Source organism: Aulostomus chinensis, chromosome 23 (genome assembly GCF_037954235.1).
Source record: "Aulostomus chinensis isolate RoL2024-O1b breed Wild chromosome 23, RoL_Achi_v1.0, whole genome shotgun sequence".
Classification (NCBI taxonomy): domain Eukaryota; kingdom Metazoa; phylum Chordata; class Actinopteri; order Syngnathiformes; family Aulostomidae; genus Aulostomus; species Aulostomus chinensis.
The window spans coordinates 6,597,584-6,615,227 of NC_141342.1; the positions used below are offsets into that span (position 1 = coordinate 6,597,584).

At 50.8% G+C, this 17,644-nt stretch overlaps 2 protein-coding genes across 2 annotated transcripts; both read left to right on the plus strand.

The window, feature by feature from the left end:
- Positions 1 to 676: 676 nt before the first annotated feature.
- Positions 677 to 8,815, plus strand: nherf1a (NHERF family PDZ scaffold protein 1a). Its single transcript, XM_086194440.1, has 5 exons — positions 677 to 1,346; positions 4,450 to 4,620; positions 5,845 to 5,998; positions 6,763 to 6,815; positions 7,936 to 8,815. Exons 1-5 carry the CDS (start codon positions 897 to 899, stop codon positions 8,110 to 8,112), a joined length of 1,005 nt encoding a protein of 334 aa, XP_086050566.1. The 5' UTR covers positions 677 to 896; the 3' UTR covers positions 8,113 to 8,815.
- A 1,670-nt stretch (positions 8,816 to 10,485) lies between these two features.
- Positions 10,486 to 17,525, plus strand: acbd4 (acyl-CoA binding domain containing 4). The gene is made up of 11 exons (XM_086196106.1): positions 10,486 to 10,669; positions 11,573 to 11,702; positions 12,064 to 12,184; positions 12,291 to 12,375; positions 13,331 to 13,451; positions 14,800 to 14,934; positions 15,220 to 15,308; positions 15,404 to 15,599; positions 15,682 to 15,911; positions 16,146 to 16,199; positions 16,758 to 17,525. Exons 2-11 carry the CDS (start codon positions 11,612 to 11,614, stop codon positions 16,884 to 16,886), a joined length of 1,251 nt encoding a protein of 416 aa, XP_086052232.1. The 5' UTR covers positions 10,486 to 10,669; positions 11,573 to 11,611; the 3' UTR covers positions 16,887 to 17,525.
- Positions 17,526 to 17,644: the final 119 nt, after the last annotated feature.

Consider the following 17,644-nt stretch of genomic DNA (forward strand, 5'->3'; position numbering starts at 1 on the left):
CTTCCTCCACAGTCCAAAGACATCAAGAGGGACCAGGTTAATCCAGACTCTAAATTGACCGTAGGCGTGGCTGGGAGAGCCAATGGTTGTCTGTCTCTGTGTGTTGGCCCTGCCATGGACTGGTGACCTGTCCAGGGGGAAGGCTGCTGGGATAGGCTCCACCCCCACCACCCTGAACAGGAGAAGAGGGAGAAGATGGAGGGAGGGAGGGATTTTCTCTAATCAGTATCATCAAGTAAAATCGTCCCTGAAGTCAAACTACTCAAGTACCTCCACCCTCCACCCCCACACGGCTCAAGTTGGAGAATCAACCATGTGAGATCCAGGTTACAGCTTCCTGTCTAATTGTGGGCGGAGATTATGTGACCTCTGTCCTCATACTCTGCTGCATTTATAATTAACTACACTAAATTTATTAATGCTATCAGAGCCCAGGCTGCATTCAGAGGTGGAGCTGTGTAGGTGGAGTTGAACCTGGAAGTATGGAAGTATGTGACCTTCTGATGTCAGAAGGAGAGAACAAACAATCTGAAAGTGGACCTAAAACTAGAAGTTGATCACTGAAGTGATCCATGCTTACTTCCATCAACACATCGTCATCGTCCACCAGCGAGCTGCTTCCTCCGCGGCTCGCACTCTTTTAATCTGCTCTTTTATTTTGAAAACCGGAAGACGCATTAATCCGTTTCTGTTAGTCCGCCGATTCCTCCGCTGAGGTCACGGCGGGTTGAGGAGCCGCAAAGAGGATTGTGACACACTGCGAGGATCCGTGAGCCGAAGGTGCGGGGAGTGAGGGAGCGGAAGTGGAGATTCTAGAGAACCAGCAGAGAACCTGTTGAGAACCTTTGGGTGTTTGTTGTCGGGGCTGAAGAACTTCTTCAGAACCGTGGGAGAACATGTCGAGCCTCCGGCCCCGGCGGTGCCTGCTGGAGAAGAGCCCGGGAGGTTACGGCTTCCACCTGCATGGACAGAAGGGCAGGAGCGGCCAGTTCGTCCGGCTGGTGGAGCCCGACACCCCCGCCTCCGCCGCTGGGCTGCGGGCCGGCGACCGCCTGGCCTTCGTCAACGGAGAGACGGTTGAGGACGAGAGCCACGCGCAGGTGGTGGCCAGGATCCGCGCCAGCACCGGGACCCTGGAGCTGATCGTGGTCGACCCCGAGACCAGCGAGCTGCTGAGGAAGCTGCAGCTGCCGTGCCGGAAGGAGTTCATCACGGAGGGGATACCGGTCCCGGACTCGGACTCCGGGGACAGCCGGAGTAGCCCGGGCTCGGACAGGGAGAAGACCGGGGAGAACGGAGACACCACCCCGGAGAGGCTGAGCCTCGGCTCCAGCACCGACACCCCAGTGAGTGTTTGGAACCCTCAGGTCTGTGTGGACCCGACTCCAGGCGGACCCGGTTCGTTTAGACACGAATTCTTAAATACGTAGCAAGACGTGCACGTGACCGTTCTGGGAAGGTTCGAGTCGCAGAAACCAGGAGATTGTGTTTGTTGACGAGCTCATCAGGTTCTGAATCACTGGAGCCAGACCCCCGCTACCTGGGGGGGCCAGACCCCCGCTACCAGGGGGGGCCAGACTCCCGCTACCAGGGGGGGCCAGACCCTCACTACCTGGGGGCCAGATCCTCACTACCTGGGGGGCCAGACTCCCGCTACCAAGGGGGGCCAGACCCTCACTACCTGGGGGCCAGACTCCCACGACTCCTACCTGGGTGGGGCCAGACCCTCACTACCTGGGGGCCAGACCCTCACTATCTGGGGGCCAGACTCCCGCTATCTGGGGGCCAGACTCCCGCTACCTGGGGGGGCCAGACCGTCACTACCTGGGGGGCCAGACCCTCCCTACCTGGGGGCCAGACTCCCGTTACCTGAAGGGCCAGACCCTCACTACCTGGGGGGCAGGACTCCCACTACCTGGGGGGCAGGACTCCCACTACCTGGGGGGCCAGACCCTCACTACCTGGGGGGCTGGACTCCCGCTGTTGGGGTGCCAGACCCTCACTACCTGGGGGGCCGGACTCCCACTAACTGGGGGTGGGACTCCCGCTACCTGGGGGGGGCAGACCCTCGCGACCTGAGGGCCAGACTCCCATGACCACTACCTGGGGGGCCAGACCCTCACTACCCGGGGGGCCGGACTCCCACTACCTGGGGGCCCCTGGGGGCTGTTGTATCACGTCTGGTACGTGACGTGTGGGGCGAACTCTTGCGTTCTTGTGACGCGTATGGAGACAAACCTGAAGCTGGATGTTGAGGCTCGCGTTCAGGTGAGAAGATTCACGGAAGGTAAAGACTCAAAGCCACCAATCAAATCAAGGCACGTGACTCAGGTGAGGCGCAGTGGTGCCGGCCTAGAGGCTTCTGGTTTGACGTCATCTTGCATTCCACTGTCAGGTTTTTCTTGTTGTCGTTCGTGGTGATGCCTGCCGATGACGCGACACGTCCTGGCAAATAATGATTGGAGTCACATGACCCGGTTCCTAGAGACACGGACTTAGAAAACAGAAGATCACCTGTGCGCTGACTGAAGGGTGAACGGATGAATGCGCACGTTTCACTCTGAACATCAATGACAACATGGCAGATCCTGACTTTGATCTCTGACTCTGATGTCTGTGGTTCTGTCATCTTGAAGCTGTAGGTTCTCTCAGGAGTCTGGAGACCTTTGACCCCTGAACTCCCTCCAGGTGATCTCTGGATGAGGTCATGGAGTCACACGCATCCCCACCAGAGGTTCTGACACATGAAAACATTCATGCACAACCCAAACCGACGTGAACCAGAACCTCTTCATTATGGGAAAGGACCATTACAGAACCCAGACATGAGGTGGGCCAGATCCGAGAGAGCTCTCAACTCACCAATCTGGTTCTGGATAGACCCAGAAGGTTCCAGCAGTTTCAGTCCCAAGTCTTCTTTCTGGTTCCTAGAAGTTTAAACAAGCATGTAAATGTAAACGTTGATGGTGCCGGGGTTTTAGGAGGAGATGAAAGTGGAACCGCTGGAGTCCTGACCTGAGTAGTTCTGATTCTTCCTTCTAACTTCTACCAGTTTCCTCCTGAGCAGATGTCAGACTGGACTCTGGGGGTTGTGGTCCAGTCCTGGTCATGTGACTGGCTGAAGGTTCTCAGATCACCAGTTTGTAGCTGTGCCGGTCCGGCTCGCTGGCACTGACCCGGTACTTGATGATGTCACGGATGTTTAACAGCAAACTGCTGATATCATCTCAGCGCCGACATGGCTATGAAAGTACTGGACTTTGGTATCAGTATCATACTGTAGTACTAGTACTGCAGTTGATGGTGCAGTTTACTGCTGAACTTTGATCCAAGCAGGAAGAATCAGCGTATGTCAAGACGCCTGATGACAGAGAGAACACCTCTGCGTTCTGGTTCTGTAGAGAACACCTCTGCGTTCTGGTTCTGTAGAGAACACGCCTGCGTTCTGTTTGTGTAGAGAACATGCCTGCGTTCTGGTTCTGTAGAGAACACGCCTGTGCTCTGGTTGTGTAGAGAACACGCCTGCGTTCTGGTTGTGTAGAGAACACGCCTGCGTTCTGGTTCTGTAGAGAACACGCCTGTGCTCTGGTTCTGTAGAGAACACGCCTGCGTTCTGTTTGTGTAGAGAACATGCCTGCGTTCTGTTTGTGTAGAGAACACGCCTGTGCTCTGGTTCTGGAGAGAACACGCCTGTGTTCTGGTTGTGTAGAGAACACGCCTGTGCTCTGGTTCTGGAGAGAACACGCCTGTGTTCTGGTTGTGTAGAGAACACACCTGTGTCCCCAAGATCAGATCAGCTGACTGACCGGTCCAGGAATGCGTGTGGACAGGACAAGTGTTCCACTCTGAGGATGAATCCATCACGACCATATTTTGGGTGAAGCTTTTGATGATCAAAGTCATCAAGTAACAGCGATGACGGGTCATAAATGAGACTCCGCCCCCTCATAGCTTCATACAGGACGTGTCATCAATCATTAGCTGAGCCTGGATCAGGACGAACTGCTGAGGCAGCGGTTGATGTCAAAGGTTCAATCATTGATAGATGGATGAGAGCGGCAGGCTGGAGAGTTGATGAGTCCGGCCAGGTACACAGGAGGGATGACCCCACCCCCCACCCCCCCACCCCCCACACACACACACACACACACACACACACACCTTCATCTGAACACACTGAGATTCTTGTTGCTTCGTCTCTGTTAGTGTGAGCTTGTTCCAGGTACCTTTTCATTTATGATGCAGTGATTCATGCACTCGTCTGTTGATGACATGAACGAGTGAGGAAGGTTGATGAATCATGTGACCAGAAAATCGTCTGTCCTTTCATTTGCAGTCGTCAAGTGTTTGTGTTGTGAGTTCAAATCCATGTCATTTGTCCAGATGAGCAAACAAATAATCAAATGATCCTATCGTGTGTGTGTGTGTGTGTGTGTGTGTGTGTGGCAGGAGGGGGGGGCCAGGCTCAGGCCTCGTCTCTGCCTCATCCAGAAGGGGGCAAATGGTTACGGCTTCAACCTCCACAGTGACAAATCCAAACCAGGTCAGTTCATCAGAGCTGTGGACAAAGACTCTCCTGCAGAGAGAGCTGGACTCAGGGCCCGGGACAAGATAGTCCAGGTATACACACACACACACACATATATAAACACACTCATACATACATATACACACACACATACATATACACACACATACATATACATACATATTAGTGGTGCAACGGATCACCATTGATCCGTGATCCGGTTGGATCAGTATCTTCGGTTCGGTACACACGTGATCCACGGATTGATTTGATCAGTAGCGCGGTCACGCAGTTCAATCCAAATACTTGTTAGTGTAGCGTAACGGCGAGCGGAGGAACTGAAGAGCTCGAGAGCCCCGCGTCGTTTAAATCTTCCGTATGGGAGCATTTTGGCTTCCCCGTCAATTATAAAGAAGGAAAAAGGTTAGTTGATGAAACCGTGACGGTGTGTAGGCACTGTGGCACAAGAAAGCCATATGAAAGTGCGAACACATCGAGCATGGCCACGCATTTGCAGCGACATCACCCTGGTGTTTCCCTGAAAGGAGTGAAAACAAACGCTGCTCAACAAACTCTTATCACCGCGGCCTTTAAACAGCCCCTTGCTGCACAATCTGAGCGGGCTAAAGCATCACAAAATCTATCGGTGTCTTTATAGCTGCAGACATGAGGCCATATTCAGTTGGTTTACAAAATAAATGAAAGAAAGTTGTTTATTTGTCTTGTTTTTTTGTTTTTGTTTTTTTTTTTGCTGATCCGAAAAATGATCAGATCCGTGGCTCTGATCCGTGAGTTTTTTGATCCGTTGCACCCCTAATACATATACACATACATACATACATACATACATACATATACACACATACATACACAAATACATACATACATATACACACATACATATACATACATATACACACATACATATACATACATATACACACATACACACATACATACATACATACATACATATACACACATACATATACATACATATACACACACAAACATACATACATATACACACACACATATATATACATATACACACACAAACATACATACATATACACACACATACATATACATACATATACACACACATACATACACACACATACATACACACACATACAGTGCCTGTCAGAAGCTTCACTCTAGTGGGTTTATGGTCCAGGTCCTGTGTGTCTAGAGGAAGATCTGGACCAGAACAAGAAAGTCTTGATATTATCTGTTGTACTATATATATCATAGACTTGCTAGCACTAAACTGGCACCACCCTGTGCCCCCGCCCCCCCGCCTCCCACCCCAGGTAAATGGCGTGTCAGTGGTGGGCATGCAGCACTCTGAGGTGGTGGCAGCCATCAAGGCGGGAGGAGACCAGACCAGACTCCTGGTGGTTGACCGCAAGACGGAGGAGTTCTTCAAGAGACGGAACATCCGTCCAACAGAGGAGCACATCAGTGGTAACACCTGTAACCTACTCACACCTGTATGCCTGTAACCTACTCACACCAACACTCCATCTGTAACCCACTCACACGAACACTCCACCTGTAACCTACTCACACCTGTATGCCTGTAACCTACTCACACCAACACTCCATCTGTAACCCACTCACACCAACACTCCACCTGTAACCTACTCACACCTGCACACCTGTAACCTACTCACACCTGCACACCTGTAACCTACTCACACCTGCACACCTGTAACCTACTCACACCAACACTCCACCTGTAACCTACTCACACCTGCACACCTGTAACCTACTCACACCTGCACACCTGTAACCTACTCACACCTGCACACCTGTAACCCACTCACACTAACACTCCACCTGTAACCTACTCACACCTGCACACCTGTAACCTACTCACACCTGCACACCTGTAACCTACTCACACCAACACTCCACCTGTAACCTACTCACACCAGCACACCTGTAACCTACTCACACCAACACTCCACCTGGAACCTACTTACACCTGCACACCTGGAACCTACTCACACCAACACTCCACCTGGAACCTACTCACACCAACACTCCACCTGGAACCTACTCACACTAGCACTCCACCTGGAACCTTCTCACACCTGCACACCTGGAACCTACTCACACCTGCACACCTGGAACCTACTCACACCTGCACACCTGGAACCTACTCACACCAACACTCCACCTGTACCAGTTAAAATTGGAGCTGATGTGGTCTTTGTCCACTCTAGGATGTCTTCCTGAGCCTTCGTCATCAGCCAGAGAATCAGACAATGAAGAAGAGGTGCGGAACACACACACACACACACACACACACACACCACTGCCAGCATAGTAAAGAGTGGATTGGCCCCTCTGTTGACATTGTGACTGACCTCTCACCATGGCAACAGGAGTTGGTTGTGTTTCTCCTGGAGGATCATGGGATTGAAGTGGCTTTAAGGCTGGTTGGGGATTAAAGTCCTGAGGTGATTTACTGGCTGTTTACATCCTCACACAGGCAGCAAGAACAATTAATCATTTACAAGAAATTACACAACATAATTGTGTGTGTGTGTGTGTGTGTGTGTGTGTGTCTTGAACATCTAGCAGAGGGTTGAGTTTCATGACTGACTAAAGCTGCAGGGCTGTGGTTTTTCCCATCAGGCGCCTTCCTGCGCCCCCTGCTGGCCCTCATGTTCCCCTGCAGGCTGCTGATTAAACAAACATATCTAAGCACTTTGAAGTTGGAATGTTGTAGTACCGCTAATTTAACCCCTGGCACCAAAGTTTGTTTTCTTAGTTTTACATCTCAAGTCAGAGAATTCATCCGTTCACTGCGTCAGGGCTATAACGTCACAGGGGGCGGAGCCTAGCCTAGCTATCATTGGATGAGAGGCGGGGTCATCCTTGACAGGTTGTCAGTACATCTCAGGACTAACATGTAGGGTCAGACAATATCCAAACCTTTGACCTGATCTGCAGGTTTCTGTTGTGTGGACGGAACCTGGTGAACCTGGAGAACCCAGAGAGGGACCAGGAGAACATGCTAACGCCACGCAGCTGCTCTCTGTTAGCTTGAAATTCATGAACGGAAACCGTTGTTTCTGCAGCCTTAGACACCTCAGAGTTCAGCCTCATCAGCTGCTTTGGCCGCTACCTGGTTCTCCCAGGCGCCCCCCCAGCCTGAGCACTAGGGACCCCCCAATGTGAAGGGAACCCATCAAACTACTGTAATTGATCATTATAGTTGAAGGGTTTTCCCTGCTGGTCTTGGTCCTCAGTCTGAGACCGGACAAACCCCTGAGGGACGTGATGTTGGACCAAGTTTGAACCGATGCAGTTGTTTTGTTCTGACTGGTTAACTTTATCAATATATTGGTAATATTGGGAAGGGCACAGTCTTATTGTGTGTGTGTGTCCAGGTTGAGAGGGCCCCAGACTTGGTCCCAGACCCGACCCCGGACCTGGAACCGGCCAGCAGCCTGGGTCTGAGCCTGTCGCTGGCCCAGGCCCGGGAGAGAGCTCATCAGAAGCGAGCGGCCAAGAAAGCGCCGCCCATGGACTGGAGCAAGAGGAACGAGCTGTTTAGCAACTTATGAAGACCCCCTCGCCAGTGGGCGGAGCCATACTGTCCTCGATCTCTCTGTCACGTCATCACTTAGAGCGAGTTTAACAAATTTCTGTGCTGATTTTATTTGCTAATTTCCTATTTTGACACACAACAGAAACTGAGGGTGATTTTACTGTCAATTTTATGAGGAACAACAAAAGGAAACCTTTTCTCGTGAGAAATGTCAGCGTTGATCATAACGGGGCAAAAGTTCTGATGTCTTTTCTTTAACCTGTCGTAAGACTTGAGAGTGACAGTCGTTTGATGGTGTGACACCCCCCCAGTGAGACTTCACCCTTGATCCACACTGGATGATTTGATTGGGGCCGGGGGAGAGGTGCTGCCCTCGGCCCACAGAGGTGCACTTTACTGGGGCGAGGAGGAGACGCGGCGGGGTGGGGTGGGGGGGGGTATTACTTTCGATTATTTTTATTGTATAAAATCAAAGTAAACTCATGGGTCTGAGGAAAAACAAAAAAAATGTTAATCGATAAAATCAGTTTTATGCCTGCAAATCACTTCTTTGTCTAAAATGTATTTTCTCAGCTTTTTGTTTTAAATGAGTTCTTGATGGAGCCGGACGTCCGTCCGTCCGTCAGCCGTTGATTAGAGGAGAATGAAGAGTTCTTGATGGAGCCGGACGTCCGTCCGTCCGTCAGCCGTTGATTAAAGGAGTGACAAAACTTAAAGGGAAGTGAGTTTTCTTTTTAATGAATAAAGAGGCTTTGTTCTTTTGTCAGTTTTTGTCACATTCACCTAAAGAGAATCAGGAAAATTCAGAAACAGCAGCTCAGTTCCAGTCCAGGGGCTGCTGAGGTGGTGCTTCTAAACAGGATCCACATTGGCTAGGTCCTGGTCTGGTGTCCTCCCACCTGGACCACCGTGGTCCAGGTGGGAGGACACCAGACCAGGACCAGGTGCAGTTTGGGTTTCTGCACAACCTGCTTCCTCCATGACCCGACTCTACTTAAGTGGCTGAGGACGGATGGACAATCACAACAATGATTGTCCTGCAACCTCAGGACCAGGTCCAGGTCTAGGACCAGTTCCAGGACCAGGACCAGGACCAGGTCTAGCCTCACAGAGGTGCGGGTGTTGAGCTGGGCAGTGGCGTTTGAGGCAGCAGTTGTTGAATCTACAGAGGTTTATCTTCATGACATCCCATTAAAACGGTCATGGTTTAAAAACTGAACCCAACAGGGATCCAACTGTCGGGTCCGTAATGAGCCTCAGACCCCAGACTCCAACTCATCGTCCCAGACCAGTCAGGGGTCACACCCCCACCCTCCAACACCTAAACTACAAATGAGATGTGTTTTTGCCAGTGGGGCTGGGAGCGGGGGGCCCAGCACGTCAAGGCTGAGTGAAGGTGGTCTGGACTGTGGAGAGGATCCTCACAGTTCCAGAGATCCAGTCCAACACTGGAGGACCAGAGACACAGAACCACCTCCTGTCCCACAGCGTCCTGGCGGACCTTCATATTTGATACGGATGTTTGTTTTAAACGGCGAAAGTCTTTGTCCTGATCCCTGTCAATCATGATCCCTGTCAATCACGATCCCTGCTAATCATGACTCCTGTCAATCACGATCCCTGCCAATCATGACTCCTGTCAATCATGACTCCAGTCAATCATGACTCCTGTCAATCATGATCCCTATCAATCATGATCCCTATCAATCATGACTCCTGCCAATCACGCTCCCTGCTAATCATGACTCCTGTCAATCACGATCCCTGCCAATCATGACTCCTGTCAATCATGACTCCAGTCAATCATGACTCCTGTCAATCATGACTCCTGTCAATCATGATTCCTATCAATCATGACTCCTGCCAATCACGCTCCCTGCTAATCATGACTCCTGCCAATCATGACTCCTGTCAACCATGACTCCAGTCAATTATGATCCCTGCTAATCATGACTCCTGTCAATCACGATCCCTGCCAATCATGACTCCTGTCAATCATGACTCCAGTCAATCACGATCCCTGCTAATCATGACTCCTGTCAATCATGATCCCTGCCAATCATGACTCCTGTCAATCATGACTCCAGTCAATCACGATCCCTGCCAATCATGACTCCTGTCAATCATGATCCCTGTCAATCATGACTCCTGCCAATCACGATCCCTGCTAAACATCCATCCGCTCTTCAAACTCCTGGGTGCTGACTGGCTGCGCCGCTGAGCTCTGATTAATGGTTTACTGTATTTTGTCTTAGTTGATTCGTGCTATTTAATCATCTGCTCGCTGTATTTAGAAGTGAAATTGTTAAACTTGTTAATTTGTGGCTCTTTGCCAATAAAGAAGATGAAAAAATCCAAGTGGGCGTGGTGACACGTCCAGTCACGTGATCTAACACGGAAGTAGTCAACCCGGCGTCCCTGAGTGGTGTCTGTCTGAACTCTTGAAACCCACGGACCTGCAAGTCCGTAGCAGCACCGTTCCGACCGGCCCAGCTACTGCTGCGGGTGACGGCTGTTCGTGAGGGAGGGGGCCATCATGGCCGGAAGTAGCCGCAGGACACGCGGCCAGTGAGGTAAGCTGACAAATGTTAGCATGCTATGCTAGCAAGCCTCTTTTCATGGTTATAGCAGAGTTTATTCAGAGTACAGGCCCAGTAGTTTGAGTACCTGAACGCAGTATTTACTTAGAAACATAAAACATAGACGACGATAGCTGGTACTAAATGTATATGAGAAAAAACACAGGTATAACACACACACACACACACACACACTGCTGCTATACAAGGATGTTCGATATTTGTGAGGAATACTTAAACCTTCCATTCTAAGTGCTGGATGAGTCCGTGCTTCCTCTGATCAAGTGAGAGTGTAAGTACACAGATGAACTTGTACTCTGGCAAAGCTAAAGTGATGCATTCCACAAGATTCAAGTAAAAGTAGTGAAGTAGTTGACTTTGAGTTTTTGAATCAAAAGTCAAAGTATTTGTCCACACCTGTGTGTGGGAGCCCTGAAGGTCACGTTGAGGTCGCATGTGTTCCAGCTGCGTTGTTCGGGTTGTGTCCCCTTGAAGACGAAGGGTTCAAACGCGACAGCACATCGTCTTCATCTTCATCAGCTTCATCTTCACTGTCATCTTCATCTTCATCAGCTTCACCTTCCTCTTCAGAGTAACTCAAATCTGGTGGCTCACATCAACGTAGTGTAGGGTCAGTACTTGGTGACTCTCCACCTCGACGCAGGTTGGCCACTGTTAACAGATGAGAAAACAGAGAATGTCAGACAAGCGAAGGACAACATACTGAAGAAGAAGACGAAGTGTCGGCAGCAGCAGCACAGACCTGATGGCTGCTGTCACCTGACGTGGAGGCCGGCCTTGTAGGATGAGAGTTCAGCCGTCTTCCCTCCTGAGTGGTGGGGAGGGCGGAGTTCCACTGGCTAACTCGCGCTTGTCTGTGTGTGTTTGCTCCTGCAGCTCCGTCCCGCTCGTCCGCTCCGGCTGAGGTAACGAGTCATGCCTGTCCCGGCCATGGCCGAGCCTGCAGTCGACCACCAAAAACGCTTCCAGGCGGCTGTGGACGTCATTCAGAACCTCCCCAAGAACGGTATGCAGACGCCACCGGGACCCACTCCACTCACACGCACACGTGATAAGTGGGCGGAGCTCCACTATCAAGAATAAACGTGGCTTTTTATTATCTCAGCATAAAGTTGACCTGTGTTCAAGTCTGTGTTTCAGCTGGGCGGCGTGTTTTTAGAAATACTGGGCTAGAGATCGGATTTACAATATTATTTTTATTCATTATTCTAATTGAACAATAACCAATAACACAATAACACACACTCTCACTCTCACTCTCTCCACGTCCACGTCCATGTCCTCAGGTGACTGCTCTAGTAGCGGAGTGAAGTTTCTCCTGAGGTGGGAACTAAGTTTCAGGTGTCTGTCTGTCTGTCTGTCTCCAGGCTCCTACCGGCCGTCCTATGAGGTGATGCTACGTTTCTACAGTCTGTACAAGCAGGCGGTGTGTGGACCCTGTAGAGCACCTCGACCAGGTTTCTGGGACCCAGTGGGTCGCTACAAATGGTTTGTGTTTGGCTGGGAGGTGTTGCTGTGACATCAACAGTTCCACCTTCCTCTGTGCTTGGGTTTACACCTCCATGTTGCGTGTGTGCGCGTGTGCATGTGTCAGGGATGCCTGGAGCCAACTGGGGGAGATGAGCAGTGAAGGAGCCATGGCGGGGTACGTGGACGAAATGAAGAGAGTCGCCCAGGAGGTACACGCAGGAACACCTTCAGGGATCTAGTCCACTTTATTAATAAGTAAACAATTAAAAACAATGGACATTATGAAGCATAAAATGAAATTCCAACAGAGGCCACACAACTCTGGTGCTGGACTGAAGGCCATGAATGAATGACACAACATGGAGGTTTACTGCTGCTGCTTGGTAGTAAAAGCCTCTGATTTCCATGGATCAGCTGACATTCTTGATGTATTAAGTGAAAGAACATCAGCAAAATGTACTGAAAGTAGAAAGCGTGAAGGTCACGCTGTCAGTACATGATGTGAGTTGCTCATGTGTGACACTGTCAGCCATCTTGGACAGGTAGCTCCAAATACAGTATTTGGACAAACCACAACTCTGTTGCTACACTTCCCCGAGAAAGAAAATGACTAAGTTCAAAGACAGAGGTCCCTTTGTCCACCCCTCAAACCAGCATGGAGGCTGGAAAGCTTGACTCAAGTTGTGGAAATGCTGAAAAATTGAAGCAAATCCATCTGGCGAGAGATTTTCCCGGCTGCATTCCCAGTTGGGGAAATGGTGGTTCAGGTAATTCAAAGTGAAGTAAGGTGAGATGTGTGCATTTCCTTATTTTAACAAGTCATCGTTCAAAAGCTCTTCTTTCACGTTTTCACCCGACGCTGTCACCACTGAGTCGGTGAGAGGACGTGGTTTGTCCAAGAAGTGAAGTCATAGTCACCTGTCCAAGGTGGCTGACCTTGTCCTGCATGCACCACTCGATTCTCATGCAGGGATCAAGATCCTGACCTCACACACCACTGAGTCAGCGTCATGCCAGAGTCCGTTCATACAGACCTGATGTGGTTGAAAGTTCCGTGACTGCAAAGAAACTGAAACTGAGGTCATGTTCCTGTTAGCATGTTAGCATGCCAGCATGTGCAGCTGCCTACTCAAAGGAAAGTGTGTTATGATGTCACATCTTCAGGTCATCGACACCACGCCCATGAATGAGAAGACGGCGTCACTCTTCCATCACTTTGCGCCTCTTTACCTGGTCATCGATGACATGCCGCGACCGCCACCGTCCCTGCTGCTGCTCACAGACGGTAAGTGGACTTGCTGCTGCATCACCACTGCAACACCACTGCTGCATCACTGTCACTCTACTGCTGCACCACTGCTGCTCTGCTGCTGCATCACCACTGTTACTCTCCTGCTGCACCTCTGTTACACCACTGCTGCATCACCACTGTTACACCACTGTTACTCTACTGCTGCATCACCACTGCTACACCACTGTTACTCTACTGCTGCATCACCACTGCTACACCACTGTTACACCACAGGTGCATCACCACTGTTACTGTACTGCTGCATCACCACTGCTACACCACTGTTACTCTACTGCTGCATCACCACTGCTACACCACTGTTCCTCTACTGCTGCATCACCACTGCTACACCACTGTTACTCTACTGCTGCATCACCACTGTTACACCACAGATGCATCACCACTGTTACTCGACTGCTGCATCACCACTGTTACTCGACTGCTGCATCACCACTGCTACACCACTGTTACTCTACTGCTGCATTACCACTGCTACACCACTGTTACACCACAGCTGCATCACCACTGTTACTGTACTGCTGCATCACCACTGTTACACCACAGCTGCATCACCACTGTTACACCACAGCTGCATCACCACTGTTACACCACAGCTGCATCACCACTGTTACTCGACTGCTGCATCACCACTGCTACACCACTGTTACTCTACTGCTGCATCACCACTGCTACACTACTGTTACTCTACTGCTGCATCACCACTGCTACACCACTGTTACTCTACTGCTGCATCACCACTGCTACACCACAGCTGCATCACCACTGTTACACCACTGTTACTATACTGCTGCATCACCACTGCTACACCACTGTTACTCTACTGCTGCATCACCACTGCTACACCACTGTTACTCTACTGCTGCATCACCACTGCTACACCACTGTTACTCTACTGCTGCTACACCACTGTTATTCTACTGCTGCATCACCACTGCTACACCACAGCTGCATCACCACTGTTACTCTACTGCTGCATCACCGCTGCTACACCACTGTTACTCTACAGCTGCATCACCGCTGCTACACCACTGTTACTCTACTGCTGCATCACCGCTGCTACACCATTGTTACTCTACAGCTGCATCACCGCTGCTACACCACTGCTACTCTACTGCTGCATCACCTCTGTTACAGCTTTGTTACACCACTGTTACTCTACAGCTGCATCACCATTGCTACTCTACTGCTGCATCACCACTGTTACAGCTTTGTTACACCACTGTTACTCTACAGCTGCATCACCACTGCTACCAATATTTCCTTTAATATCATTCGCTGGTTGGTGGGGGGGCAGCGTGTGATGTATTGTGTGTTACTGCAGGTCTTAAATGCCCAGACAGACCAGCAGAGACGAAGGAGCAGGACCAGGTTGAGGAGCTGGAGGGCCCCAAAGAAGAGGCCTCTCCTCCAGAGGGTCCAGAACCTGTGGTCGAAGACCTCACTACCACCCCCAATGGTACGTCGTCCTTCAGCCTGGAGCTGGTCCACATGCTGCCAGAATCAGCCTGGTGGACTTGGGAGCAGAATGCACTAACAGATGTGGTGATGTCACTGTGAAATCATAATGTTCTGCTAGAAACAGACAACATGAGGCAGCAATGCTGTTTGAGTAACTAAAGTGACCTACAGTGTTCTGAAGTCCTGACTTGTGTTGAATCGGCAGGCCAGAACTGTTGTGGTTCCTCAGCCCAGTATAACTTACCAACACTGACAGAACTCTCTCTCCTCCGGTCTCCTCCAGACTCTGGAGTGTGTGAAGGGTTGGTGCTGACCAGTGACTCTGAGACAGACGTCTTCTGTGACTCAGTGGAGCAGCTTGGTAATGAGAAGGTAAAAGTTGGCATTGCCCCGTGTGTGTGTGTGTGTGTGTGTGTGTGTGTGTGTGTGTGTTTAAAGTCCAACTCTGACATGTTCGTGGTCCACAGCTTCCAGTCATCCAGTCTAATGGCTTTCAGAATGGCCACGAGTCCTGCAAGTCACCACTGCTGCTTCAAAGCCACCAGCTGGGGGTCAGAAGGGTGGGGGCGGGTCAAGGTGGAGAGGGAGGGGAGGATGGTCAGGGTCCCACCAGGAGGAGTCGAGACACTGGACGGGAAGGTTCCTCCCGCAACTGGAGAGAACGTAAGCGGCTCCGCAGGCATCAGTTGTCAACATCACCTCGTCAGAGTGAGTGTCTCACCTCTGAGTCTGTCCTGGTGTGCAGGAGGACTTCCTCAGGGGAGCCCGAGGTGGGGGGCCATGGGCCATGCCGGTGGGCCCCTGGGCCGCGCCGAAGGGGCGGGACAAGGAGGTGACGGTTCAGAGGGAGGGCCAGAAAGACTGCAGGAGGCCCAGCTCCAGCAGCAGATCATCCTGGCTCTGAGGAGACTCCGGGAGGACATGAGGAGTGTGATGGACAGGCTGGAGGTGGTGGAGAGGCTCGCCGCCACACATGTAAGAGCACACGAGACCTATACATCTGAGGGACAGGGTGGGAGACCTGTGGGACAGAGACCGGCACTGGTCACGTGACCCTTATGAAGCATTATTTAATGAGCAGCAACAATTCTCCACATTGTACATGACTTAAACCCAGCAAGAACCTGCCGCGACCTCTGAAGACGCCACGTTAGTTCCCAGCCGTCAGAGGGTTGTTGTCTTCTGAAGACTTTGTGGTTTGTGTGGCAGGTTCAGCGTCCAGAGTGGAGACCATGTCTGCAGTGTGCAGCTACTCAAGAGCAGGTAAGACACCAGCGTCTCCCCTCCTGCAGACCAGAACACACGTTCAGTATGTGGTCATTAATCCCGGCGTAGCTGCAGGGGGCGGCGCTAGGATTAATGAACCAAAACCCAGAGTTTAAACCTGCCAGCGAACGCAGCCGCATGCATCATACTTGTAGTCGAACGCCGTTTCCGTTACTGCAAAGTTTAAAAATGGACTCATAGTATTGATAACAGTGGCACGCAGTACTGGTGAGGATTTATTCACTCCATGAGCAGGTGGAGGTCAGAGCGTGGTGGAATGCCGTTCCCTCTGCTCCGGTTTCCTCTCCAGCAAAACCCACTGGGCGCCTGAGCGTGGCACATTCGATTAGCCGCGAAGGGTGTGTGGCGAGCTATTCAAGACGTGTCACATGGTGTAACAGTTACCTGCTTGAAAATCTTTCTGAAAGGTCGACGTGATTGTCAGTATCAAAGTGATCTGGGAGCAGCGACGTCATATCAGGGAGAGTTTCTCGTGCTGAGCTCTGTAGAGGTGGTGTTCTGCTGAGGTTCCATGTGTCTGGTGTCTGGTGTCAGGAGGAGAGGTGGTGGCCCTTCGACCTGTCGCCCCAGACTCTGGTTCTCTTCCTGCTGTGGCCGTTTGCTGCCCAGGGTCTGGTCTACCTGCTGAGGAAAGCCCAGCGCAGACGGCTCCTGCCCTCCTGAAGTCACATGACCACCACCACCACGCTGCCCCGTCAGGAGGAACCAGAGGTGGACTCTGGGTGTGTGTGTGTGTATATGTGTGTGTGTGTGTGTGTGTGTGTGTGAGAGAGAGAAGCTCAGGATTTCACTGACAGACTCACTTGTGCTCTCATGGGAAGTCATGTACCTGTATTGATGATGTCACTGATGGCGGCGATGTATGAATGAAAGGCGATGGGACTCGTGACACACACGGGGCCTGACTGAGGTGACATAACGACATCTTTAAATGGAAACTATGACATCACATCAACTGTTCCAGGTTTGAAGGAGAATCTGAGATGTGCTGTAATAAACATGGTGGAAGCAGGTTTGTGTGTGTGTGTGTGTGTGTGTGTGTGTGTGTGTGTTTTATTAAAGGGGATCATGTGGACTGGCCTGCATGCAGGTGATCTGCTTGAAAGATCCAGTAGATTTGAAGGATTTCCATTGTCTTTCCTCTGTTCACATACTCAAATGAATAAATGATAGCAATCACAGCTGCTGGTGCGTTCAAGGACCTCACACAAAAATTGCAGTGCATCACAACAGAAAGACAAGAGAACCTAAAGGGAATATTAAACACTGCATTTTAAATAAAATACTAACAAAGCAGGCAAACGGGCTCTGCTGTCATGAGTTTGCTAGCTGAAGCTCCAGGTGAGAGTTCAGGGATTTCGGTCTTCATCGCGTAAATCGCTTGATGGCTCCGGAAGCTGAGCTCAGCCTGGCGTTAATCC

What these genes read in the sequence shown, in the direction of transcription:
- nherf1a (XM_086194440.1), top strand. Translation starts at nt 897, where the DNA reads ATGTCGAGCCTCCGGCCCCGGCGGTGCCTGCTGGAGAAGAGCCCGGGA. An exon ending in GCTCCAGCACCGACACCCCA is followed by an intron (nt 1,347 to 4,449) that starts GTGAGTGTTTGG and finishes TGTGTGTGGCAG; the next exon opens with GAGGGGGGGGCCAGGCTCAG. An exon ending in AATCAGACAATGAAGAAGAG is followed by an intron (nt 6,816 to 7,935) that starts GTGCGGAACACA and finishes GTGTGTGTCCAG; the next exon opens with GTTGAGAGGGCCCCAGACTT.
- acbd4 (XM_086196106.1), top strand. Translation starts at nt 11,612, where the DNA reads ATGCCTGTCCCGGCCATGGCCGAGCCTGCAGTCGACCACCAAAAACGC. An exon ending in TCAGAACCTCCCCAAGAACG is followed by an intron (nt 11,703 to 12,063) that starts GTATGCAGACGC and finishes GTCTGTCTCCAG; the next exon opens with GCTCCTACCGGCCGTCCTAT. An exon ending in CCTGCTGCTGCTCACAGACG is followed by an intron (nt 13,452 to 14,799) that starts GTAAGTGGACTT and finishes GTGTTACTGCAG; the next exon opens with GTCTTAAATGCCCAGACAGA.